The 25669-nt window shown below is 48.6% G+C and overlaps 2 protein-coding genes across 4 annotated transcripts; one reads left to right on the forward strand and one right to left on the reverse strand.

Moving 5' to 3' along the window:
- On the forward strand, positions 1–2415 carry LOC125954992 (U3 small nucleolar RNA-associated protein 4 homolog). Its single transcript, XM_049685777.1, has 2 exons — positions 1–210; positions 281–2415. The coding sequence occupies exons 1-2, from the start codon at positions 86–88 to the stop codon at positions 2361–2363; spliced, it is 2208 nt and encodes a 735-aa protein (XP_049541734.1). The 5' UTR covers positions 1–85; the 3' UTR covers positions 2364–2415.
- Positions 2323–25114, reverse strand: LOC125955055 (CYFIP-related Rac1 interactor B). Of its 3 annotated transcripts, none has more exons than XM_049685891.1 (5): positions 24983–25114; positions 24037–24571; positions 5449–5712; positions 5093–5355; positions 2323–5013 (listed from the first exon to the last, which is right to left on the reverse strand). In XM_049685891.1, the coding sequence occupies exons 2-5, from the start codon at positions 24217–24219 to the stop codon at positions 4749–4751; spliced, it is 975 nt and encodes a 324-aa protein (XP_049541848.1). In that variant the 5' UTR covers positions 24220–24571; positions 24983–25114; the 3' UTR covers positions 2323–4748. The 3 variants fall into 3 exon arrangements, with proteins under 3 accessions (XP_049541848.1, XP_049541847.1, XP_049541849.1); XM_049685890.1 differs by having other exon boundaries at positions 24966–25108; XM_049685892.1 differs by lacking the exon at positions 24983–25114 and adding an exon at positions 24726–24939.
- Positions 25115–25669: the final 555 nt, after the last annotated feature.

Raw genomic sequence — 25669 nt, forward strand, 5'->3', positions numbered from 1 at the left:
ACTGTCAAAACAACATCTCGAAAACACGTGCGTGAATCAAAAAAGCGAAAGAAACGGCCGCGAATTTCCACGACGCCACGGTAAAATGATCCCGCAAAAACCGGCGACCGACAATTGTCGGTTGCACAATGTGCAGTTTTACAATTTGCTGCCTCGAGCTATCGTTTGCACTGCGATGAACCGGCAGACGAACCGGCTGGCGCTGGCTAGGTAAGAACCGCACCGTCCTTTCAAACACCGTGGATGCTTTGATCTCATCAAGGATGATTCCGCTTTGCAGGCATGACGGAACGATCGAGATCTGGAATATGGTGCACGCGCGGTTTATGGAGAAGACGATCCCGGGCGGTGTTGGGGTTTCTATCGAAGGGCTGGCCTGGGCCGAGAATGACCGGCTGTTTTCGGTGAGCCTGGCCGGCACGCTGGTCGAGTGGGATCTCCGGCCCGGCAGTCAACCACGGGTGAAACAATCGCTTTTGGTGACCGGCAATGCGGCCTGGTGTATCGATGTGAGCCGTGACGGACGGCGGTTGGCAGTCGGCACCGAGGGAGGTTACATCAATCTGTACCGACTGGAGAACGATGAGTTGTCCTACGAACGGATCCTTGACAAGCAGGATGGGCGGGTGCTGTGCTGCCGGTTCGACCCGAGCGGAGACTTTCTGGTGACGGGTTCGGCCGATGCCGTCCGAGTGTGGGATGTACGGAATGGTCACGCAGTACACAAGATGACGACTGGTCGCACGGACCATCGTGTTGCGACGTTGGTTTGGGATGTATGGGTAACGAAGGACTTCACGATTATTTCCGTTGATTCGCGCGGCCGCTTGATGTTCTGCGATGGTCAGCTGGGAACGGTGCTTGAGAGCATGCCCGTATCGAAGGGCGACCTTCTGTGCATTGCAATGGAGGAGGACGAGCGGACGCTGTACGTAGCTGGTATCGAATCAAACATTAGCACTTTCCGGAGGACCCAAGGCAACCAAGGCGGTCGCCGCAATCAATTCATTCGGACCGCTGTCCGCCGCCCACATACACACGACATCAGAACGATGGTCACGTTCGGTCGCAATAGCCTCGTGTCCGGTGGCGTCGATGGGATGCTGGTAGTTACCTCGTTTCCACCGTTCCAAACGGACAAATATCTACCACTGCTACCCTCACCGGCCACCGTGGTAGCAGCCGATAGCCGGCTAGTGTTGTTGAAGTACGTAAACTATCTCGAAGTGTGGACCCTCGCTAAGCGGATAGCCGATGTCGATGGGCTCGATTGTGGTGGTGCGGGCCGGAAGGTTATGCAGATTCGCAGCAAGGACGATGAGCACATCATTTGCGCCAGCATTTCACCGAACGGTCGATGGTTGCTGTACTCCACGGAATCCACCATACGCCTTCTACGATCTTCATGTGAGAACGAGAAGTTGAAGCTGAAACGCGTTCGTCTCACCGTGCCCGACCAGCTCACCACCTCCTGCTATCGTGCCGAATTTACGCACGACTCGATGATCCTGTTTCTATATCACGGCAACGGGACAATCAATGTCTACGTCGCCTGCTGTACCGCGTCGCCGAGCCGAATTGAAAACGTGGAAGAGGAAACCAGGTTCGAGCATCAGCACACCATCGACGGTTCACGCTGGTTGTCCGACCAGGTGCACCTATCGGCCGTGTCGCAATGCAACCAGTATCTGGTCTGTGCCGATTTGGCCAGCTCGATCGTCGTGTTTGAGCGGACGGTTCCACCGACGAACAGGCTGATCAGTGGTAAATGGAAACGCTCCATTTCGTTGCCCCGTTACATGCATCCACCAACCGCTATCGCTATCCAACCAGGCAAGACACGGCTCGCAGTTGCGTTCGCCGACCACAAGCTGTTTCTGTATGATTTTGAAGAATTTCAGTTCATCTTTTCCATCTACCTTTCGCTGAGTGAACCGGATTGCGGTTCACCGAACCATCCGATCAGTGGAATCGTGTTTGACCCACGCCATGAAGCGTCGATGCTGTTGAAGAACAACTGTGACATCCTGGCGCTGCGCTTCGGTGTCGACGCCCAGCAGCGTGAGGACGTATCTTTGGAGTGTTCTGCCCCACAAAAAGTAAGAAAAACAAATGGTAAAGGCAAGGATGCTGATGACGATGGTGGCATGACGAACGGTAACACAGAACAGCATGAAGCCACAGCAGAAACCGGACCCAGCCAGCAAACGAAACACACACTAAAACTGGTCCGCAAAAACAATCATCTAGTGGACATCGATTGGCTCGGGGAGAGTGAGCTGGTAGCGATCGAAGCAAACGGTCTCTCGATGGTCGAGCACCTGCCCGGTGCTTTTAGGAAGAAATTCTACGGTAAAGCGTAACAGTGTCTACGTTCCTGGTTGCTTATGCAGAATAAAGTGGATCGGGGTCAACTCGGACAACGTGGATTTGCTGAGTTAATATAAAATATCACAAGCGCATACTCAGGGTTATCTTCGTTAGACTGGTTGGAATTTTTGGTTTATTTCTGTATCATCCTAAAAACAGAATCGCATTCTCACGCTTTTTTCTTCCTGCACGTGCGCGCACACACATAACACATTCACAGCAGTACAAACGCAGGATGATACCACCGTTCCCGTCCCCGTCCCCGTCGTTTGCGCGGTTTGTTCTCCAGCAGGCAGTCCAAATCTCTTCGTCCTTAATTCTCCTCCTTCGTCTTGTGCTTCTTGCGTCCACAATATAATAACTATTACTTTCCTTATGTCGTTTTTGTGTGTATGAGAGTGTGTGTTTAATGTGTCTGTATATATAATTCATTATATATAGGTATGTATATATATTATTCTCACATTTCGTACACGCACTGGCGACCGTCTTCCGTTTAGCCTCCTCCGAACAGCTCTGTGCGTTTAGCGTTTCTTGCTTAGCTTCCATGTTTCTCTTTCGCTCGCAACAAACAATATTACCTTCACTTGCAGTCGAAGATGAAATGCTTAAGAAGCATTCCGTCAAGCTAAGGTAAGGGACATATTTTAACTAATTTTACGCGCTGCATTGTGCTGGTACCCGATTGAAATCGAAAGCGCCACTCAAGGAGCAACACAGCTTCCGGCACCGCACGCATTCTGACGAAATCTCTCTGCACGGTTAATAAATTTAGCTAATTGTACTAATCGCGCGGTACCGTTTGCGGTCAGTAGTGCCGCGCCCTCTCGTCCTCAAACTCACGTGTTGCGATTTTCGATATAAAAATTTAGCTACAAATAATCGTAGTAGTCAACGAAAACCCTACAACGAAGAACGCACTCATCCGTCAATGACCTACTAAGAGGGTTGAAGGGCAAAAAAATCTAAATAAAAACGAGAGGAGAACGAGCACAACGGCAGTAGAGACGCTTAACGCTTAACAAATATTGTTCTCTTACTTTTATCGAAGAAACGATTTCGTGCTTTGTTCAAACTTGTTCAATCATTGTTACCGTTCATTCTGTGACGATGATTTTGAGTTTGTTTTCGTCTGTAGAAAAAAAATCTCAAGGAACACATCTGATTCCGTGGTGTAGTAGGTCGCGCCTTAGCTTTATACGGTTGTTGTGTAGTGTTGTGTGAAAAGTCATTTCGAAAATGTGTGTTTACGCACTTACTCGTGTTTTTCTTATTCTTTTGTTTAAATTATTGTTTTCGTTGGATGCAATAGGTTTCTGTTTTTCATTTGTTGTTTGTTTTTGTTCTGTAGTTTTTCGTTTCCTTCTGATATTTGTTCTCCATTCTTCATCTAGGATGATGCCTGGATACTTTTGTATATTATAGGTCCACCTTTTACATGGTTGAGCATCGCAAAGTTGTATGTAAAGCGGTGAAAAGTCGATAAACTAGGGCAACTGCATTCTTCTCTTTGTCTATCTGTATGAATGTATGTTTGAGTAACCCTGTCGAGTCCTTGCCAGAGAACTGACACCCATTTTTATCATGTTTCTTACCTTTACCAACGTGCTCTCGTCCTCTCGCTTTCTCTCTTCCTTTCTTTATCACACTGTTATAGGTTTCTATGTTTGCTCTATACCATCGTGCGTCACTTCATTTCTTAATTTCACGTAACGTTTACTTCTACATTTACAGTGTTTCACGCCTTCTCCACCTGCTCTGATCTATCGGGCTCACAAGTAATCACTCTCACCATTTGCTCATCAGGTTTCCGACGTGACGGGCTACTTCGATTACTCTTACACGCTCTTACTACTACGTGCTAAACGTTTATGCAATTTGTTCGTTCTGTGATTAAGTTATTAAAGTAAAAATCTTTGTTTCACTTCGGGCCCGCTGGGCCACTCCCACTTCCGCAACCTAATGTTCTGATAGCTCTTTTCCGTCTTGCACAAAACTACCTCACACCATTTTGGGTTGCTGGAACGTTAATTCATTGCTCCTCAAACTAGACATGAATGCTTCAAAGTAGGAGCATGAAAGCAGTGGTAAATGGGAAATTTCAGGTCGAGAGATTGATTCTAGACTGTAAGGCGCGCTGTTAGGCGTGTGGTCACAGTGATGGGTTTAAATTAAACAAATAAACAAAAATAAACCTAAAATAAGAATTATAAATCAACTTAAGGTAGAAAGGTCTTGCGCTCGGGGTGATGTGCTGTTACTAGCCGACCGTTTGTCTAGTTCTATATCGTTAGTTTGTAAAAGTAGATAGTTAACAGTAGCGGGGGATTACGACACACAACACCGTCCGGATGATCAGCACCGCTCGGATCATCTCTCTAGGCAGCGAGCAGATTGCGAATGTTCTTCGGTGTGTTGTCCTCATTCAGGTGCTTCGTAGTGTATCGGAGCGCGTTGAGCAGTGGTTCCGCCTTGACGGCCGGCTGTGCCTGCAGCAACCGGACGCAACCCTTCACATCGACGTGTGCTCCTCGGGCAAACGCACCGACGGGGTGCACGTGATCGTACAGTATCACCAACCCGACCATTACCCGCAACAAGAGCAGGTGCGTTTCTTCGCGTTCAATTTGAGCCAACAGTTTACTGCAACAGATGAAAGTGAAATGAAATGAGATGATAAGGATAATTGATACTCCTTGTTTGCTCGTCACTGGGATCTTACGGGTTCTCGAGCATTCGCAAGCACACTTTCGCCATTGTACCGAGCGTTTCGGTCGTGTTATCGACGTTGTCGGAGTTATCCTGCACAAACTTGGAGGTTGCCTCACTCAATACCTTCAGCATCGGCGTAGCGTGGGCATAGAACAGCGACATGCGGTTCGCTAGTTCCGTACTGATCACCATCTCGTTTGATGCGTCCAACCGTTGCCTGCTGGCAATGCGCCGATAGTAGCTGAAATCATTCTGTATCGCAGGGGTTTTCATCTGCAGGGAACGGACAAAAAGAGAAATGGTTTAGAATGGTGTAGAATGGACCAAAACATCTTCGTACACCACGAAGATTCACACACAGCCTACCTTGTATTCGTCAAACTTGAGCACAAATTCCAGGATCTCAGCCAGCTGTTTCACCAGCGCCTGCTGCGTTTCAAGGTGTTGCGTTGGGTTGAGCCGACCACCGACCAGCTGCCCGAGGAGCTTCGGGACGATACGTTCCAGTTCGAGCGAGTGCTCGAAGCATCGCTTTAGCTTCTCCACCAACGGTATCACGATGTTCCAAGCCTTCTCCTGACACTCGGGGGATGGATCCGCGATCGCTTCCCGTATTTCCTTACCGGCTCCCTAGAAAGAGAGCGCGAGAGAGGGAGAAGTAGAGAGGAAACGTTACAAAATCGCCTTACTAATGGACTAGCGATGAAATGATTCGTACTAAATGCAAAGTGGATTCTTTCGGACTTAAGCGCTTTATGTGCCCAACATGGAAACCTGTCGCTCACGTTGGCGCGCTTGGCATCGGCAGCTGCTGCTGTCAATGCGAGGCAACCTTCCTTACAAGGAGCACGGACTCAGCTGATGCGTGCGTAGCGTTACACATACACGGTAGGGCGGGCACAAGGAATGCGAAACAAAGCGAACAATTAGAATTCAGCGACAAATTCCAATGCGCCAAGTCGGAGAAAGATGGCTATCTGGTTAACGAGAAACGTTACTTATAAACTGTTATCGATTGACTAATTAGAAAAGAAGTTACTTAAATTGTGATGGTTCGCTTTAGTTCATCTTTCAGTTTAGAGAATCATCATGAAGATAAAAGAGATTGCTGCGTGTGGACCGACCTTTGTTTGTACTAATCGTTTTGATCTGCTTGGTTAAATAGATTTGGTTCGGTCATCAATTTGGAAGATGCGGCACATGTACGTCCCACTCGAACGTCTCTCTGCGTTCCAGCGGAAATCACGCTGATCCAACCAACGCGACTATATTGAGAACGCATGGCTTTTCATGGGTGTTGCATGCACGTTCTCTCTCCATCGCTCGGCGGGAACTTAATTTGACCAAAATGGTGTGCCATTAGATAAACGGCGAGCGATGTGCTGTGGGCGCCATCGGCCAGACACAGACACTCAGCATCATTTGTCGTTTTCGTGAAAAAAAGAAAAACCAAACTCGTCTCCATGGCATTAGTAGTGAGCGGCGACATTATGCGTCATTTTGATGAGGAGGCGGTACGTTGGCGTGATCGGCGATATGTTTTTTTTTGCGTTTGCTCAATATTATGGTGTCATCTGAAAGGCTGGCATGAAGGAAGGAGGAACACCATGACGTCCAACATCCTACATAGTCTACTACTGCTTGGATGTCCGGCCAGCGCGCAATCGGCGAGATGGTCGATGCTTCAATGAAACGTTCAAAAGAAAACATCGCAACTCCTTTGTGCTTTACTTTAAAAAAAAGAAAGATCGAAAGATCGATCGCAGTTGGCTAGAGTGGCCCTCGCGTACAACCGCAGCGAAACCTAACCTTGACTTCAAAGCTGTCGATCAAGGAATCCGAGATGGCGACGAAGGGAAGCAACATTTGAAGGGAGCACACAATATACATGTGCAGGCCCTTATCACTGCCACTGACTACCACATATCATCATCATCATCATCTCTTGTGTTCAGCGTGAATCACGCGAGTTTGTAGTTGTGCTCGAGAGCTCGACTATTATCACTCGAAGGTCCCACCATTACCATCATCATCGTCGTTGTGGTTATAGAACCAGCATACTATCAATGGGTGAGTGGGTGCGTTATGTTCGCCAATGGAGCAACAAGCCTCAACCCCACCAACAGCGCCAGCAGTATCCGGTGCGTGATGAATTTTGTTACTGATGGACCGTGGAAGGGACGCAGGTTTGGAGGGGTGAGGAGTGCGTGATCGGTACTCTCAAGTGCAACAAAAGCAACTTGCCGAGTGTACTATACGGAGTTATGCTTCGATAGTTACTAGACCCTAGCGCTACGCTACGCGCGCGATCTACGTCTATGCTAGCAATACAAATTGGAAGGGGCGGCCCAACTCTGTGGGGCTATGCGCGAACCGTCTATCTCATCAAACATCAAACGGTTATCGCATAAATTATTCAACTATGGACAGTCGATTGGGTCATACCCTGAACCAGCGATGGAGCTGGTTGTAGACATGTGTACGTGATGATGATTCACCCCACGAGCGGTCTTATGCCAGGTGATTCCTCTAGCTTCCGACAGCCAGTAACAGCAGCAGCAGCAGCAGCACCAACAGACAGCGATTATCTATTTGTGAGACGATACAAATCGCGATCGTTCGAGGTGCTATAAATCGCATTCGCTTCGCACATCGTTTGCGATGTGATCGATCGGCAGCGATTGCAGGAAGTATCCGTTTAGGAATGGCGCTAGAATGCGCACGTAGTAGCGCTCTTCCTCCCTCGTGGTTATTTTACGATTTTAATGGAGCAAAAGATTCACAATGATCTATTCAATTTCAAAAATAAACGACGAGGGATTGGTGGTGACTAAAGATTGTCCGGTTTGCACCGGAATGCCATCGGAACCGTGCAATTGGTTCGCGAAACAGTTACCTTTAGTGACGGATTAGGCCGTAAAATGGTCAACAAGTGAAGCTAAATGAAGCGTAATCTAACTGAAAATCAAACACGAATGGAGCATCGCATGATCACTAGGTACAACCGACGGTAAAGACAGTAACTGAAGTGATGAATCGAAGCGACAAGTCGATCGCATGATCTGCCAATCCAATGCCAACGCTTGGCGGATTGGTAAACATCTTCTTCGCCGCACGATTCGAAGCGATTAAGTGTTAAGAAGCAATTTGTTCCGATTTCGATTGGATAACTGTGCTCGTTGACTTTAAGTCGTGGTTCCTCACTCCCTCTCAAACCGGGTCGGATTTGGGGCAAACGACGAGTCAGCAGTAAGCGCAGTAAAGCTAAAGGGGGTTCCGGATTGAATCGGATCGTTGCGTTTGCTCTCTTTATTGCCCCTCGGCAACGGGGATCGCGCGTATCAATTGCATCCATTGCTCTCGTTTGGGCGATTGAAGAAGACATAAACTATCTTTGGGCTACAGAGCGAGTAATGTGTTTCCAACACAACAGATCTCGGCCGATCTCCCCACAAAATTAAAATGCTAATTAACGGAAAGCTACTCGTTTTCGGTTTGTGGAACTCTTTCAAACGAACGGTGCGCTGGTTGGAAGCCGTTTTTGGGAATGAAAAATTGAGGTGTTTTGATGTGTTCGACCTGAATGCAGCGAATGAACTCATGCTATGGATGAGTAGATGGTTCCCGGAGAACAGATGATGCAGTTGTTCACCAAATGAATACAGTAAATTGAATCTTTTTTTTGCGTTTCTACCACCCATAATTATAAAGCAGCAAGCTGTTTCTTAAACGTTGCAATGTTGCAGACAGATTTGTGCTTTGATGAATTGCTTCTTTCTAGCCGAAAGCATCCAATGCTCGTCTCGCCACAATGTTAATGGAGCATAAGAGATGTTTTTAGAGGCCGTATCCTGTCATTCCTGGAACCTGGTGTCCTTTTCAAACAGGATTTTTACACTTCAACACATAGCACTTGGTTCCCGTGGGTGTGCCAGAGCCAACATTGCAGAACATTAAGGATGGCGTACTGGCAGCATTACATTCTGGCGCGCGTTATTCCCAATGGTTCCACCAGCAGTAGCGATGCCGCGCACATACCGTTTGCATTCTTCCGGCTGTGAATAACGCCACAAAACCCTCGTGACGATGAGAAACGAAAGACTGAGTATGCCGCCGGTCTTTGTTTAACCGGCGATGATCCTAAGGCCCCGGTTCTACCTACGCGCGCTTCTGGCGGTCGACCACCACTGAAGGCAGGTGTGCGAATGTTAACTCTTGATTTTGTGCGACGAAACGCGGATCGTTGAAAGGTAGTTCAACGACGCCCACCAGCGCGACGACCACCAACGGTTTCGGTGAGGTGGCGTGAGCTTTCATTGCAGGGTCCTTTCTTGCCGTTCCGGAAAAGGGAGCAAATTGAAAACCTGTGCCGAGTGTGCGTGGGAAGTCTTGTTGGAAAAAGGTGGGAGTAAGAAAACGTATCCTTTATGCTAACGAGAACACGGTTATTTTAAGTTGTAATTTCAAAACATTCGCTTTTACGGTTGGAATACAACAGTTGAGCGAACCAGCGAAACGTATCAAGAGCGCAATATTGCAACTTTAATGGACAAACGATAAAAAACTTTAAATGAGTATATAAAATGACAAACGGATATAATTTAAATCAATAATGTAAAGCAATATGGAGTAAAGCTAAATATTTGCATTAGAGAAAGGAATGAAACAACAAGCTAATAAGGCACATTAAGGCGCTAATCAAGGAAGCTCGATGAAAAGAAAGGTCTATCAGGCCAACAACACCGCAACAGGAAGGAAGTACCGTGGTACCATGAATGGATGGTTGAACGGAGGGATACCAAACACCATAACGAACCTCTTTCGCATAAACCCAGAACGAAAGCCGAACGTGCTGCCCCATACCGACTATTCCCCGTCTTCCCATCGGTCAGTGGTCGCGCGATTGCATGTCTGATGGAAATCAACGGTATCAACTCCCTTCAGCCCTCGCTTTACTACGGATGGCATGCCACAAAACGCTTACGCCTACCGCTTGGTAAGACGTTCCGTTTCGTTTGACTTCAGAAACGCGTACGCCGCCGAAATGCCGTCTCGTGGTTGGCACAATATTGAAATTGCTAGACAAACCCATTCGCACGCCAACGGACAGCAATCCGATACCGGGGAGGTTAGTGCATCAGCGCCGCCCACGAATACCGTCACCGGCTACCCGGTCCCGGAATTGCCATTTTAAGAGATAAAGGAAAATCCGTGCCACCACTCCAACCATTCCAACGGCGTTCTCCTTCTTTGGGACGGGCCGAGCCGTCCGGTAATCGCCAAAACGCCAATCGAAACACAACCGATAGGCGGTGAATATCGCCACCGTCACCAGCAGTACCTTATGCTGCAGCAATCCGATGGTGAGCTATCGCGGTTGACTTCCTGATTCCAGGGTTTGCTGGTATGTAATCCGATTAGGTAAATTGTTTATGCTCCTTTGAGTACCGTGTTGTTACGGTGATTGTTACTCGTTGGGATTCGAGATGGATGGTGGATCACTGTCAGCTAATTACGCTATTTGCTCGCGATGTTTCCTCAAGCGCTTCACGGCTGGTTCGGGGTGTTGCACACGCAAGTACAATCAACGAAATCTTGAATTTAAGCTACTTGCGATTCGTATTTCCTCGTCAGCCATTTTTGATTTTCTTAGATCACTTTGCTACTTCTAGACTTCCTGGAAAAAATTCCATCAAAATCAAAATCAACAGCCAGTAGCCAGATTTTGGAGTTCAATTCTTTGTAATTTATTAAAGTAGGCTTATCTGTCTTCAATCCTACCCATGCTCTGGCTGCTATGATTTTTTTATGCAACGGCCAATTGTAGCAGAATCAATGGCTACTCAACCGCAGATAAGAAACTTTTCGTTGAAATTTAAATAAAAATAATTATTCATAAATAATCAGTGGTATCTCCATCACCAGCAGCATTCCTCGGTCTAACTTCCTGTACAGGTGCCTTGAATGAACGGCACGGAACCAGGGCGTACTAGATAGATGCAGCTACTTGTTCTGCTTTGAAGCTCCTGATGATGATGGCTACGCCTGACTTCACTGTGTGGAGTGCAAAATGGAAAGAACCGACAAAAAACACTTGGAAGCTTGAAAAATCTAGGCGAACGCAATCATTTGAGCGTATCGTTCTTGCGATACACTGGGTCCACTGGGTACGCACGCACGGTACAGAGAACGCACCACCGACCATTCCACCGACCGAAGGGTGCATCGGTGCTATGCAACCGCGTCTTATGTGCTGCCGTAACGCGATCCTCCTCAACAACACAACACGAAGTGGCGGCGTCGGCGGCGGCGGCTCCTGCTGCTGTTGCTGCTCACCCAACCGATAGCATTGCAATAAGACGGAGCACGTACCACGAGGCGCCACGTACCGTCGCGAGTACCGCGCGGAGAGCAACATAATTAATTATTTAATCAACATGCAGATGCACTCACCACCGAAGGATGGCGGTGGACGGGTTGGGTGCATTGCCTTGCAGCACGAGGCGGTGCATGTGGAGGAATGCGTTTGCCGCTGCGCTGAGCATCGCGGCGGTCGAGCATGAAAATAAATCAACTCCACATGCCCCGGTGGTGATGAAGAGGCAAGGGACCAAGAAGCAATCCGCAAAACCTAGGAAGAAGTGGTCGTTTTGGCATGAAAAAAAAAACCCGAACTCGTACGAGGTGGTGCGTAGCAATCTTCGGACACGAACTTTGAAGTTACGCAGCATAGACTGGGTCATCAGCCTGAACGAATGGCGGTTGTTGATTGATTAGTCATCATGAATCTAGGAGCGACATAATTTCAGCCATCGTTAAGGACAGCAGCACTGTCTTGGAATCTGAAGTGCAGTTAGCCGAAACCAGATGTTCAAGGTGACACCAGCGGCAGATCACCTTAATGCAGATCCCCCAAAAGCTTCACGTGCAATTCACGCGATTAGCATACCAGAACAAAAAGATTCAGTCCGTGAATCATCGCCTCCGACATCCGAGAACCATTCTTCTGCTCCAATTTGGTATCCTACGCGCACTAAACCGACAGCAGAATTATTCATTTGTCGCGAAAGATGATCGTGTTCTTGGCGGCAGCCGCGGCAGCACTTTGCAAAAATGGAAGGCGGGATTGTGTCCAAATGGCACATCACACACCGCCACAGCCAGTGCGCGCCCGCGCGAATGTGTCGACGACACCAATTGCCGAGTCCGAGATTGGGCCCAGATTGTGGTGGTATCATCGGACGTGTGCAACACTCGGTTGGTAGTAGGGTGCACCAACGTTGTCAACAGCTGCTGCTGTTGGTGTTGGCTGGTTTTATGAAAATGACCTTGTTGTCGCGTTGTGAGCTGTGTGCACGCGACAACTGCCATCGTCATGATCCACAGCACGCCGAAGAAGAAGAAGAAGAAGCGGTAGCCGGTGTGTGCCGGCGGGATGCAATTGCACTCCCTCCGGGGAAGATCTTTCGCGCGCACTTGCACTGAAAGCGAGTGCCCCCGCTTATCTCGCTCCATACGCGCCATTCGCAGAGCTCGAGCTCTAGTACCTTTTGGATGGCACCGAACACCGAAGAGCGAACATCTTCGCGCGCAGTAGCAGAAATGGAGTATTAAATAGATAAACCGGGAACTGGGTCAGAACACGGGTTTTTAAGTCGGCCGCCAGCTTCTACGCTGCTGTGTTCCACCTACACACGGCGAGCTGGATGGAAGAAGTGATAAAAAGGTAATAGCCTGCATTATAGATAAAGAGATGCTCTCGTTAGACCGGGCCCCGTCATTGGCGGTCCTCCTTTCACTTATCCTTCGTTGAATAACAGTTTCTTGGGACAGTCTGAGTAGGAGACGCTATCCTACGGACATCGAGCCTGATTTGTATCTCTTCTCTTCACCTCGGAAGCAATCTGGTTGAAATCGGAAAATAATAAAACCCGAACAGGACGACTCCGCTGTCTGTGGTTTCTATTTGCAACATTACACCGGATATCCGGTTCACCAGATTATCTAGGAGGGTGGCTCACAACCGAGGTAACTCGTGTTCTACTCATTGACACAGACATGCTCGACTTTGGGCGAATCGTTTGCATTCCATTTGGCTTCTCCACAATCCACAATCCGAGACGCGGGCTCCGGAAAGGGATGTCATTCAACGCCTTGGTTTAGCCTACTATGTTCGGTTAACATCATAAACTGGGTCGCCAGGTGCGCGGTAAAGGCGATGCATTACGGTTGGGATAAGGACCAGGACTTGTTTTTCGCTTTCTGCTTCTGCTTCATCGCTTCCCCTTTTGTATCCTTCGAGATAGGAATCTTATCCCCGGTGTTTTGCCGTCAAGTGTGCGCCAAGCGCATCCAGCAACAAATGGAGGAGAGCTGCTTCTCAAGCTCTCGAGGGAAATCCTTGCCGGAAAGTTATTTTTCCGAAAATACCACCAACGAAAGCGAGGCATAGCAGGCGAATGCATTAAGAATTTAAAGGAATTGTTTCGTTGAGAGAATGTTCAGGCAGCCTCAGAACAGAACTATGCTTTCAGGGCTTAGTAGCACTCATGCGCGGTCGCCAGAGACCGCCATTGGCAGAGCTTAAAGGGCTGGCTTTAATGCTGATTAGAGAGCTTATACCTAACGAGACGAGACCGCTAGGAGAAGGATCTTACCACCGTCACCTCGACCTAGGACACAAAATGGGAAAATTTTGCTGGCGTGAGCCCAACCCAGGCCCTTGTATCGATGGACACCCGCCGCGTAAGATGCCGATTATCGGCACGAATCTTCGGCACGACGCTGGGAGTGGAGAAGCGTACGTTCTTTGTTGCAACACAAACGACCAAAAGTTTTTCCTCTGCAGACCAGCTTTTCCACGTGACCTCACTCACGACTAGCAGCAAGCACGTCCGGTACGCGAACGCAAAATTTATTTTACGCTCGAACGGTTACACATTCTGCTGTAAAGTAGGAGGACGACCGCCACTCTCCATGGGGTGACCGACCACCATTGTGCCCTCTGCCGTTGCTGGTGCTGCATTGGCGTGACACAAGGTGCGCTGCACGTCAATCGCCCGAGACCGAGGGTGCGCGCAAGGTATTTCATTTAAATACCGGTGTGCTAGTGACCTACAAATGGCCAAACTGTGTTGCTATTCTCTTTGCCAGTGTTTGCCAGCAAATTGACCAGATGATTTTCGGGAGGGGGTGGTGTTGCACTTTCTTCCCGCTGGTGCAGTTCCGGCGCAATGTGTCAGAGTGTTTATGTTCGTCCTTCCAAGTCCTTCCAAGAGCTTCGGCGAAACACATTGGAACAATTGAGGGGGTACCGTCTTTAACGGCATTCTGCATTCTTCTTCTAAGCATATTGTTCTAAGCATTCCTCCACAATGCAGAGAAGGATGACCTTCAAAAGAATGTTTGCAGGACGTCTCTTCTTTTCTGTCAACAAGCGCATAGAGCCGTGGTGTCGTCGCCACCGAGACGACTCGGGTGTTTCGCCGAATAGAAAGTCGAGGATCGAAAATGTGCCTTTCTCTGGATGGTTAGGGGGCTGTAGATGCGGCACATATTTAACCTTCCAAGTCAGAAAAAGTATTGTGTCGAGGTCACACGAGAAGCGAAAAGTCAAATGGATGCTACACCCTTCCACTGGATCGCGCTGAAGGTTGGCTGGCGCCCAGAGGTCAAATGTTAATCAGCTTGATGTTTGAATTGGAAGTGAATCATTGGCCACTACGAAGGGTGGTGGCGAGGCATCCACAAGCTCTGTTATAGACATGAGGGTGAATCATGCAATGATTTTAAGTTCCGGCTTTCCATTCGCTACACCACACACATCCCGTGGGTTTATTTGTGAATCCTCGGTCCCTCTAGAGAGCTTTGCTGTCATTAGTCCAGCTTCAATTAGCCAATACCACCTGCTACTGGCGATTACCAACAAAACGGATGCCACGCTCTGCTGCTGCTGCTACTGTTGCTACTATGCTTTCCCGCCCCTAGCATGACACTAGAATCACAATTCAAAACGCAACAACAGAACGACTCATTACCTGACGGCACACAGCTGAGGCGGAACTCTACATAAACGATGTTACTGCCGCTGTTGTGTCTCTGCCGTTGACCGTAATGAAGTGATGAAATAATGGTTGTCATCGACGGTGTGGCACCGTGCAATGTATGTGCAGTTCGTTAGAGCCACAAGTCCACGGGGGACCCTCTCCCTCCGCCCTTAGTTTTATGTTCCACAATGACCCTTTCATAGGCAAGAGAGAGTGGCGGGTGGAACTGCAATACATTTCTGCAATATCTGGGTTTCGATTTCACTCCACTGTTCCTACTGCTACACCAGACCAGGGGTGGAATCGTATTTCAAACTGTTCGCTAGCCGTCTGTTTCGAAAAACCTTCCACCTTCTTCCGATGTTGTTTCCGAGGTCAGCTAAACGATGGCTTTACTGTGCACGCGCGCTCGTGTTCCGGGGCCATTTCTCATTGCTCGGTTTTCCGTAAAAGTGATACAAGATTTGCAGTCTGCTGCAGTTCCGATTGCATAATCGCTTGGTGCTAGAGCTTGGCTTTCGCCCGTTGTTCCAGATCCGCTTTCAGGCGGCGAAAGGAAAGAGAAGGAAACCCTTTTTTTGCTTGTGCAACATTAAATGTTATTGAACTTTGCAACTTAACTTCACCTGCAAAAAGCAGCGGCCTGCTCGGCACAGCATTAGTACCTTCGTTCCGCATATGCACAGAATAACAGATACACCAGCAGCAGAAGCGCTATCGCGAGTTATCTGGTTCGCGGATTGCTAATTTATGCAGCAAACGGGGCGATCTCTCCTCGCGGTTTAAGGTACCTCGGTTCTGGTTCCGTTTTCTTTTTTTTCTGTAGCTTTACATCGAGTTGGTTCGGTTGTTGAACCGGTGCGGATGATGGTGTATCAGTTTTATGGGTTTATTCACCATTACTTTAGTATTTCCAAAACAACTTGAACGGACCCAAGTTGCGTGTGACGCAGATATGTTATTGAATCATACAAATGATTCATTTTAATCAGCACTATCTACGCGCTAGATTCAGTGATGCGCAATTTTCATCCGATACACCTCCAGCACTAATTAGTCGTCAACGACACCATCTGGGGAAATTATCGTATGTGTGCTAAAAGGATGACTCTCTCCTTGCTCAATAGTTCAAACCAACATATTGCTAGATTGTAACAATGCAGGTCTAGCAGTAAATACAAACATTTAAGGCTGCATTCGGCAACTGAGGAGTTGAAGAGCTACAAGAATCGACAATTCATCCGTTTGCCATTCGTCCTAATTGAGCTACAATTTTCTCTCTCCACTCTAGAGACCACTCGTGGTTCTCAGTGCCGTGCAAAATGCTGCTCTTTTCGTGTACCGTAGTCTGTTGGACAAGGAGCCGGAATTTGAAGCACACACCAACAGTTACCACTAGGTGTAGACTGCTCTTGTTCGCGTAACTTCTGCGCTCTGTTAACTGTTGGTCGTGCTTCTGACACTTACGACGCGGTACGTGACTGGAGCGTCGAGTAAAATTACTTTTCCACCGGGGCATCTCCAAGAAAAGGATACCAGGCAATCGGGGTTTGCCGTCCTGCCTTGCGCTGTAAGCGGTCTACGCTTCCTGGAGCTCGCAGTTGAAGTGTTTTTTGTGGAAGGAAACCAGCACAAGGGAATTCGGGGATGATGATTGACTTTTTAAGGGAAAGCTCGTGCGCTCCCGGACGGTGCCACAGATGGTGGCCTTCGGAGCGCGAAGAATATGGATCGATTTAATGTAGGTCAGTTACAGCAGGATGACTAGACGGTTCATCTGGCGGTTGGATGCTGGACACAGAATTCCTTTCTTCTGCTGCTATTCATTCCTTGCCGGTACACGTTACACACGCAAGCTAGGCGGAATTTATTTCCCACAAGCTGCCCAAGGAACAGCCATTACACACCAAAGGGGCCCATTGCCCATTGCCGACATTGTGTCGATGGCCCGGAAAATGCTCAATAAAACAACCGATGCACAGGACGGTCCACCACATGCCGCACACATGGTGCCATGATGCAGCAGTAGCAATGGTGGAGCGTCTCCATGGACGCCAACCGTAAGCAAATGAATCTCTATTTGCTCTGCATGGATGCCACCACCCTGCTCTGCCAGCCATCCGAACAAACAATCCAGATTAATGCCGCGCCTGGTGGTGGTGATGGTGTGTGAATAAAGTGCGGAAACGCGACTGCCCTAATCCGGAAGTACGATGTCCGCACGTGATGGTGAGAATGAAAGCGGAAAGACGAGTATCGAGAGAGGGAGAGAAGGAGACGAACCGCTAGGGCCTCGCGCTAGGGTCGCTGTCATCATCGTCCCCGGTGCGTGAATATGCTGTTGGGCACACGGGGGGGCTCGAGAGAAGCTCTGTCCGGTTTGTAGCGGAGTTAACGACAAATTCTCGTTTGGACTCATTCCACTGCTGCCCGCTCTAAGGACATAGCAAGGGCACTCGATGCTTGCCAAACTTTATGCTGACAACGTACACATCTCATGCCACCCTGGTGTCCGCAGTGGATGGTCGATCGTAAAAGACAATGGCATCGTGCGTGACCCCGTGCGCCCTTTATGTGCGCCGAAGGATGTAAAGGGCAGCACAGGAAGAGCATAATTATGCCAATAGCATCCACAGCAGCATTCCAGCATGTTTTCCGGTGGAAGCTAAACGAAGGGCGACGTCATCACGCACTTGGGTTCGTAACCGCGGCGACATACAGTCTACTGTGATGTTATTGATCGTAGAAGCTTTCTTTGTTTTCCAACCCGTGCAAAATAACAAACATTACACTTCTGGTCACTTCATTGACTAACGTGAATCAATCATCAGCTTTCGGATTAACATACATTCTTGGAAGTGAAATACGTTTTTAACATCAACCACCAGAAGGTATCCCTTGCGATGAGTCATTCGCGTGCGATGCGCGTTTAACTCTAATCGGGGTGTCTCTCGCTCTCTCTCTCTCTTTCTCTGTGTCTCTGGGCCAAACTCACATTCTACACCCAGTGTCTCTGGGCTATGACGATGGTGCTGCTGCTGTGTTGTCTTTCCATTTTATTCAATTTATACGAAGCACCTCTCGCGGCACCTCTCGCGGAGTCGTAGATTCTCGCGCACACACTGCACGCCGATGCGGAAAAAGGAACAGAACTCGAGCGCGCGACGCCCCATGATGGCGAAAGGCGATGCGGAATGTGTCCAGGGCGGCTGACAAAGCGCGCGCGAATCGAGTAACACGACCGTCATCGTCACCGTCACCGTTGTCGTCGCCACACATCGATGGGTTTCGGAAGTGGTTTCGGTGGCTGGCTGGCTGGTTGGCTGGCGCGACGGCGGCGGATGGGTGATTTTGATGGTCCGATTATTCATTTTTTTTCTCTCTACTCCCTTCCCACTTACACACGCACGCATACACAGACAGGTGGTGTACGGGTCCAACCCTTTTTCGCTGTCCCCACGACGCGATGCACACACAACAATGCAAATGGGAGATGGGGATGGGCAGCAGACTGCGCGTGCGAATGGGGGGACACCAGCAGCAGCAGCACTAGCAGCAGCTCGTTGAAATGAAATTAAATTATTCCACGACACGCCGCCAAACTGTGCCCTCCCCGCTTACATCGAGAGCAGCGACGGCCACAGCAGCAGACAGATAGATGAAGGACGACGAGGAAGCGACAGGAAGAGGAAGAGCGAAAGAGAAAGGCGTTCTCTCTCTTTCTGTCGCTGTGTCGTCGCTTCCAGCGCATAACGCAATTGTCACACAATTGACGCGCACCGGAATCGAATCGAGAGCGAAGGAATATGGGAGTTCAGTATGGCCGTGGTTTGTCCAGGCCAGACCAAGATGTGAAGATGTGTTCTGAATGGCCAAAGGGTGCCTGCCTGGAGGGGGTGGAAAGTGTGCCGTCGGCGCGTCAAGCGAAAGCGAAACAGCAACTCCAACAGGACGTAAGAACGTGGTCGCGCGCGTTCGCGGTTTTATGCCAGGCAATGGCTCGATGACATCTTTGCCAACAACTTTCACGCACTGCCCTTTAATTTGGCAAAGCGATTTGGGGTGCGATTTCACTTGCCAGACCAGGGGCAGACCAGGGGCAGACCAGGCGTCCGTAAATGTTAATCGAAATGAAACGCAGCATTGACAGCCTTCTTTACGGGCGGCGATCATTTGCCTTTGGCTGGGTGGTTATGGGCTTTGCATTAAGCATATGAACTCCAGCGCAATATGGCAGAGTGGAATGTTACACGAAACCTATACCGGAGCTGCTCGTCTGCTATAAAGAAGCAGGCCAAGGGCTTTCCAACAAAATTATTACGGCCACAAGTTAATCGAAGCAACCTTATAGGACAAGAGGCACATTCGTGTGAACAACTTTGGGCGAAGCGTTATAGCAGTACAGTTTATAGTTCTTAAAATTATTCGATCGTTTCAGAAAAGAACATGTTAAGGTAAGTTCACTGTCGTCTTTGACGTACCCCATTGTTATCTCCAGTAGATTGCTAGTGCGTGCGCATTTCAGGTAGCACGTGATGTCTTATCTTCCGCGCAAAACCCTTTCTGTTGTTTGAGTAGAGCGCAGAGTTTTGGCTAAATTCCATCACGTTCCAGATGCGCGCGCACAGCCCTTAAACCATATTTTTAGAGCTCTGGTGTGGTAGTCTCTGATCTTGGACCGGTCCTATCCCTTGCAAAGCAGGGTGTAGAATGTGAGTTTGGCCCTAGAGCAATGCTACGCGTATGCTAACATGAGATAAGAAAGAATTTCTCCCTTCTCTTATCGGCGCTCGGTGATACAGTTCGTACTTAGTGAAGCGCCATATGTGTCCTAGAATTGCGACAATATGGAGGGCCACGATGTGGGTATATCGTCACTAAAAGCGGTCAATTTTCAACGAAAAAGTTGTAACAGTCACAGTAACCATTTCCTGGTGATCTTGACGACGAAATATGCCAATAATAGCCAGCAGCTGGATGCATGAAATGCAATTGCTGTTGCTGCTGCTGCTGATAGAGTCTAGAGGAGCATTCATACAATTCGCGCGCGTGTAGCTATCGTGCCACTACTCTCGTCGTCATGGTTATTGTCCCTGAACGGTGTTATCGCGTTAGCTAACCACGAAGTGTTGAGCGAGCGAGCAATGTTTGATGATGGCGGCGAACATACAACAGCGAACCAAACACCGAAAACCGCGCTCTGTCGGCCAATCGCGGCGGCTGTGTACACACAACATATGGAGCAAAAAGGAAAAAAAACACATGGGACCCGATATGGCATGGAGCACAATCGGCGACAGGGGAACATATTTTTAGGCTTTTCGCATGACGTTTTTCGAAGGCTCCAGACGACCGATGACCATGAGTCATCGGACTGCGATGAACGGCAAACTATCCGAGCTTCAGCTTTGGCGGCTTATGACTCCGATCTCCACACTATCTTTTGCTACTGGTGCTGAGTTGAATGTGGTTCTTTGCGATTGCTATCAGCATGCGTCTTCTGGTGCATGACGGAGCAGATCACAGAGTGTGGGTCATCAACCAAGAAACATTGTAAAGTCGCTTGTGCTTGTGCGCGCTGGTGGTTCTAAGCATCATTATCACCTCCCGGTCCAGCGCGCAAAAAAGCCACTTTTCTGACCACCGATTCATTAGCAATGGTAGGTGGTCTAATCATTTCGAGGGACTTTCGACGCAACACAGACGCACAAATACCCACACGTGCTCTCATTGTTTGTAGTCGAGCAAGGGTGATTCGCTATCTTATCTCACTCCTTGAAACTCGTTGCTGCCGCTGCTGCTGCTGCTGCTGCTGTGCCGTTGTGACTGGCTGCGCTACACCCTACAACACCATCCTCATCCTCGCACTAGGCGAAAGCCCTAGGGCGTGTGTATGGTTACTGCTAAGCGTGTGCTCGCCGATTAAAACAACTTTGGTGACACCAGAGCGAAAGAGAGAGAGCAAAGTGAGAGGGAAAGAGCGCAAACGTATGAACCAAAATCGCAATCGATGTTGTTGCTGTGGCCCTAGGCACTAGTCAAATGTAAATGCGCGCAACACCCATGGTTCTATGGCTACAACCAACTCCCAACGTATGGCGGAAGGGGTGACGCAATTTGTATGTATATTTATTGATGTGGAAAATCCACCAAATTGAACAAATGTTTATCTAGAGGAAGTGCTCCTTCCTTTTTTTTTTGCTATGTTGCAACGTATGACGTATGGATGACGTATGCCATGCAAAAGCATTCTCGAACTAATAGTATTATTAGTGAAAGAAACGAGGCACATTTGGAATCAAAAACACATTGGAATGTGAAGCATAAATTGATGAAAATGCAAACCTTCTTCTCACTTTTTACGTCGAACCCTGCGCTCTGCTCACTCCTTTCGTCAGGGGTTTTCGCCAGGGCTATTCAACCACTCGGCACCCGTCAACGGGTGATATCTCTTCCGGATTCTCGCTGTCCAAAAATAGATCTAGAGAATCTTGGTCAAGATTGCTTGGTACCGTGGAGTGGAGAAGTGTATCTGGCGCGCATATTCTCGTGGCTTGACTTGGCGGGGTTGAGGGTTGCTCTGGCTGGTGCAAAGATGGATAGATAGATGGATGGATGGATTGTCAAAATCCGGGTCAGCTTTGATGAGGTGCTTCTACACGCTTCCCGCTTACTCCGCGACTGCGGAGAGGAGCGGGTGCTGACTGTTACACAACAGCTTTGGCGGTCTCGGGCTGAGGAAATAAGTTTTGAAAACAAATTCAATCGCCTCAAAAACATAGGGTTCGAATAACACACTCTCCACGGTGGATTGTTGCTCCACTTCAAAACATCATCACTCCAGACGTTGCGATGAGTTCAAACCGATCGAACTCGGTAACTGGGTGGGGGTAGATATCTTCGTGAGGAGCAAAACGATTGACGTACTCTTATGATTAGCAGGCACCCTCTACTAGTGGTAAGAGTGTACGTATTACATTGGCATCTTCCGCTTTTCTGTCCCTTCTTTCACTAAAGCATCGGAAGGTTTTGGACTCATTTTTTAATTACTTTTGGTGTGGCAATGCGATTCGGAAAAAGTGAAACTCGCCTCGTCTAGACCCTTCCGGCGGACGATCGGCGCTTTCCCGTGTCGAGGAAGACGCGCTTCCACGGTGGTCGTTGGCTACTATTTGGGCAATGTTTAGTTAATTACATCAACGGCGTCCACGGTGCAGCATAATGCTTACTCCGTTTTCCACCTCCGCACAACGCCCACTTCGCCGCGGATGATGCAACGTGGTTTTTGGGGGGTAAAAAGTGAAATTCGCCCGTCCGTCCATACCACCATCGAAACAAAGGCACGAAGTGACTTTTCGTCGGAGTTTTTACGAAAACTTGATACGAGCTGTGTCGTCTTCCGAAAGTGTAGCTAATGCCTGAAATTACCAGCATAATTGGGAGCTCATGTATGCTCTCCCCTCTTTATGGTTGCAAGCGGCGGGTGAAAAGCTTTCAAATAATGGTGCACGGTTCAGCAGGTGTGCATCATTATGGGCAACAATGATAATGGATGGATCGAGTTCTTATGTTCGCCCCAAAACCTACATACTTCAGCCCGAGAGAGTAGGAGTTTGACAAACATGCTCTTGTAAGCTTCCTCCTCGCAAATGGGCTGCCGAGATCATTCGATACTTTAATCCATGGTAACGCCGGTTGCTAACAACTCCATTAACTTGAACCCACCGGTTGGGATGGAAATCAATAAGCAGCTCTCGATGGCTCATTACATGGCGTGCAAAGTAGGCACGATTGAACCTCGCCTCGCCTCAAGGCAAAGTAGTTTGATCGTGGAAGTGGGTTCTCTCCGAGCCAGGCGGTCAAGAGTCAAGAGGGAAGAAAAGGAGGAGCGGACTTTCTCCAAACGCCTAAAACAACAATGCCAAAATTGGATAATAATGATGGTATTTTTGGGGCCACCCCATTTCGCTGTCCGCAGGGGTGTGTTGTGGAGGGTGTTGCTGCCGAAAAAAAAACATGCTGCGCGAGTTTCTTGAATAAATTAAAACATAGAATGGCGTAGTGACCGGGCTCGGTAGGACCGGTGAGAGAGGTCTATATATCTGGCCAATTAATGGCATCATCCCACCGTCGCACCGCATAAACTGCGTTATGCTACTGTGGAGGCAACACTCAACCATCACTTTCAGTGCGCATTAGATAACGGTACACAATAGAACCCGAAATGACACGCGGGAAGAATTGAACGAAGCAAAAAAAAAAAGCAGGCCAGATATAATTTGCCCCAATGCCTCTCCCCGGGAACGCTAAGATATGCTAAATTATGCTTCCAAAAACCAAAAAAAAAAGGCGATAACCTGAGATAACGGGCCAGAGCGCCAAACACGACAACAACAGAGTTATCTCTGAGCGGCAGAAAATGGCAGAGAGCGAGAGGCAGCGAGATTGCAGATGCTGCCTTCGATTCGAACCGCTTTGGCGTGAATCCGAGAGGGAACGAACGCACGTAGTACTTTGGAGATCAAAGAGCTCATGGGATCCAGTGTAGCAGTAAATGGACGGTTTTTCGCTTAAAATATGCTGCAAAAACAATGGAATATTTGCAGTGCGAAGGTGGAGATGGACTTTTGCTTGCCGAAATATTATCACGGACCTCACACAGGTGACCTTTATTGAAGAGGGTTTTAAGGATGGTGAGCGTAGTTTCTCTCCCTCCACAGCTCTGTGTCTCTGTGTTGGAGTCTCGCAGCGGATGTTCAAGATAAGGTATCGCTGTGGAAGGTGAAAACCTTCGCTGAGCAAATGTAGGTGTCGATTCTCCGAGGAGTCTCTCTGCTGGGGCGCTAGCTGGGGACTTGCACAACCTGGAACGGGTTGTGGTTGTGACCGTTTTGAAAACCGCACTTACCTTGTAGCACTGGATTTCGTCCAGCACCATCTCGGACTGGCGCAGAACGTGGTCGACTTCCTCGTACACCTCTCGCTCCAGATCGGTCGGGGCCGCATTCTCAAAGTCCAGAAACACGTCGTACGTCTTCGGTGTGCAGCAGGTTGATTCATCCCGCGCCAGCAAGCTCAGTAACTTCCCCATGATTCACGCTACTGCTGGAGGAGCGCTGGAGCCAGGAGAGGACGTTGCTAGAATGGCGTGTTTCTCCAAAAGGTGTCGCACAACACAAACACACCAGCCGTTCGGAGGCCGAGTAGGCTTTTGCACTTTTGATCAACAACACCGTGGTGTCGATTCACTTAGCGGAGTATTAACTATCGCAATTGGTTTGGCGTGACTCTCGTGCACACACTTCACGCTCTTTTGGGCACTGTTCCACTAGCCCCGAGCGGGTTGTTGGATTCCTTTGTGCCGCTGGTAATTGTGCACACCAATTTTCACTGATTTTCCTGCGGCGCCCCCCACCGGTGCTAACGCCGTCAGATTATTCTAGCTAAAATAAACAACGAAAAAGGGATAAATTCAATTCACGCGGCTCTCCCACGATGCGGTTGGGCATCGGCAAGCAGCAGAGAAGTCCAAAACGGTCGCGCCAATGCACACACACGCACACGCTGTACGGCCTAAAATAAGATTTTTCTGGTGACCTCCTGCAGGATGCTTGCTGGCCAAGACAAAGAGGATTCGCGCGAAAAGCGGTATCCGCGTCTCCGGATCGGTTGTCGCTCTCTGCTGTGCGGTGATACCGAGAATTGTGCTGATAAAGGACACTGACGCGCAAACTAAAAAAATGCAGTCCCAACTGGGTGCCTCCTTTGGCTTTAGGCGTGCTTAGTTTGGGGTTTACACTTCTCCTACGGACACCAGAACCAGGGCCACTTTATCACCTGGAAACACCACGCACCTTCAAAATTTGCGGAAACTCCTTTTCACGGGGAAACACGCACGAAAAACGCGTCCGCGTCGCCCGAAAATTCACAGACAAAATTAAACAACGCAGATTGTTTCTAATCTGCTTAGGTCTTCTCACTATGCTAAAACGCCGATACAGATATCGATAAAAGATATCGGTCAAATCCGAAATTGCTCCAGAAAGAAGACGGACTTGGCAAGAGCTAAACGCCTTTTTCAGAACCGCACTAACCGAGGGACAAAAATCAAGTGCGGTTTGGTGCCGCCGTCATCTTTTGCAGGACCTTGCCGCGAACTCCGGGCAGTTTCCCGGCTTAATTTTCCAGCGGAAACGACGCTGGAAGCTGCAAAAGACTTGGATTTGTCCTTATCACCTTTATCTTTATCACGTAATTCACGAAATTCTTCATAAAACTTAAAAACTCCCACTTTTTGTAGCGATTTCTTACCAAAACAACGGCACAGGGTTGTAGCTTATTGTTCGCTAGGCATTTTTATTTTTTATGAAAATTTTACCTCGTTTGTGCAAACTGCACTATTTTATTGCTCGTCACTGTAGAGAACAAGGAGTTTATACTAAAGGGGTTCGGGAGTCAGGGAAAAATTGAGAGACAGAGACAGAGAGAGAGAGAGACAGAGCGAGAGGTGCGATTTTCGTTAACTTTTTAAAATTGTGCGG

The sequence above is a fragment of the Anopheles darlingi genome, chromosome 3, assembly GCF_943734745.1.
Source record: "Anopheles darlingi chromosome 3, idAnoDarlMG_H_01, whole genome shotgun sequence".
NCBI lineage: Eukaryota > Metazoa > Arthropoda > Insecta > Diptera > Culicidae > Anopheles > Anopheles darlingi.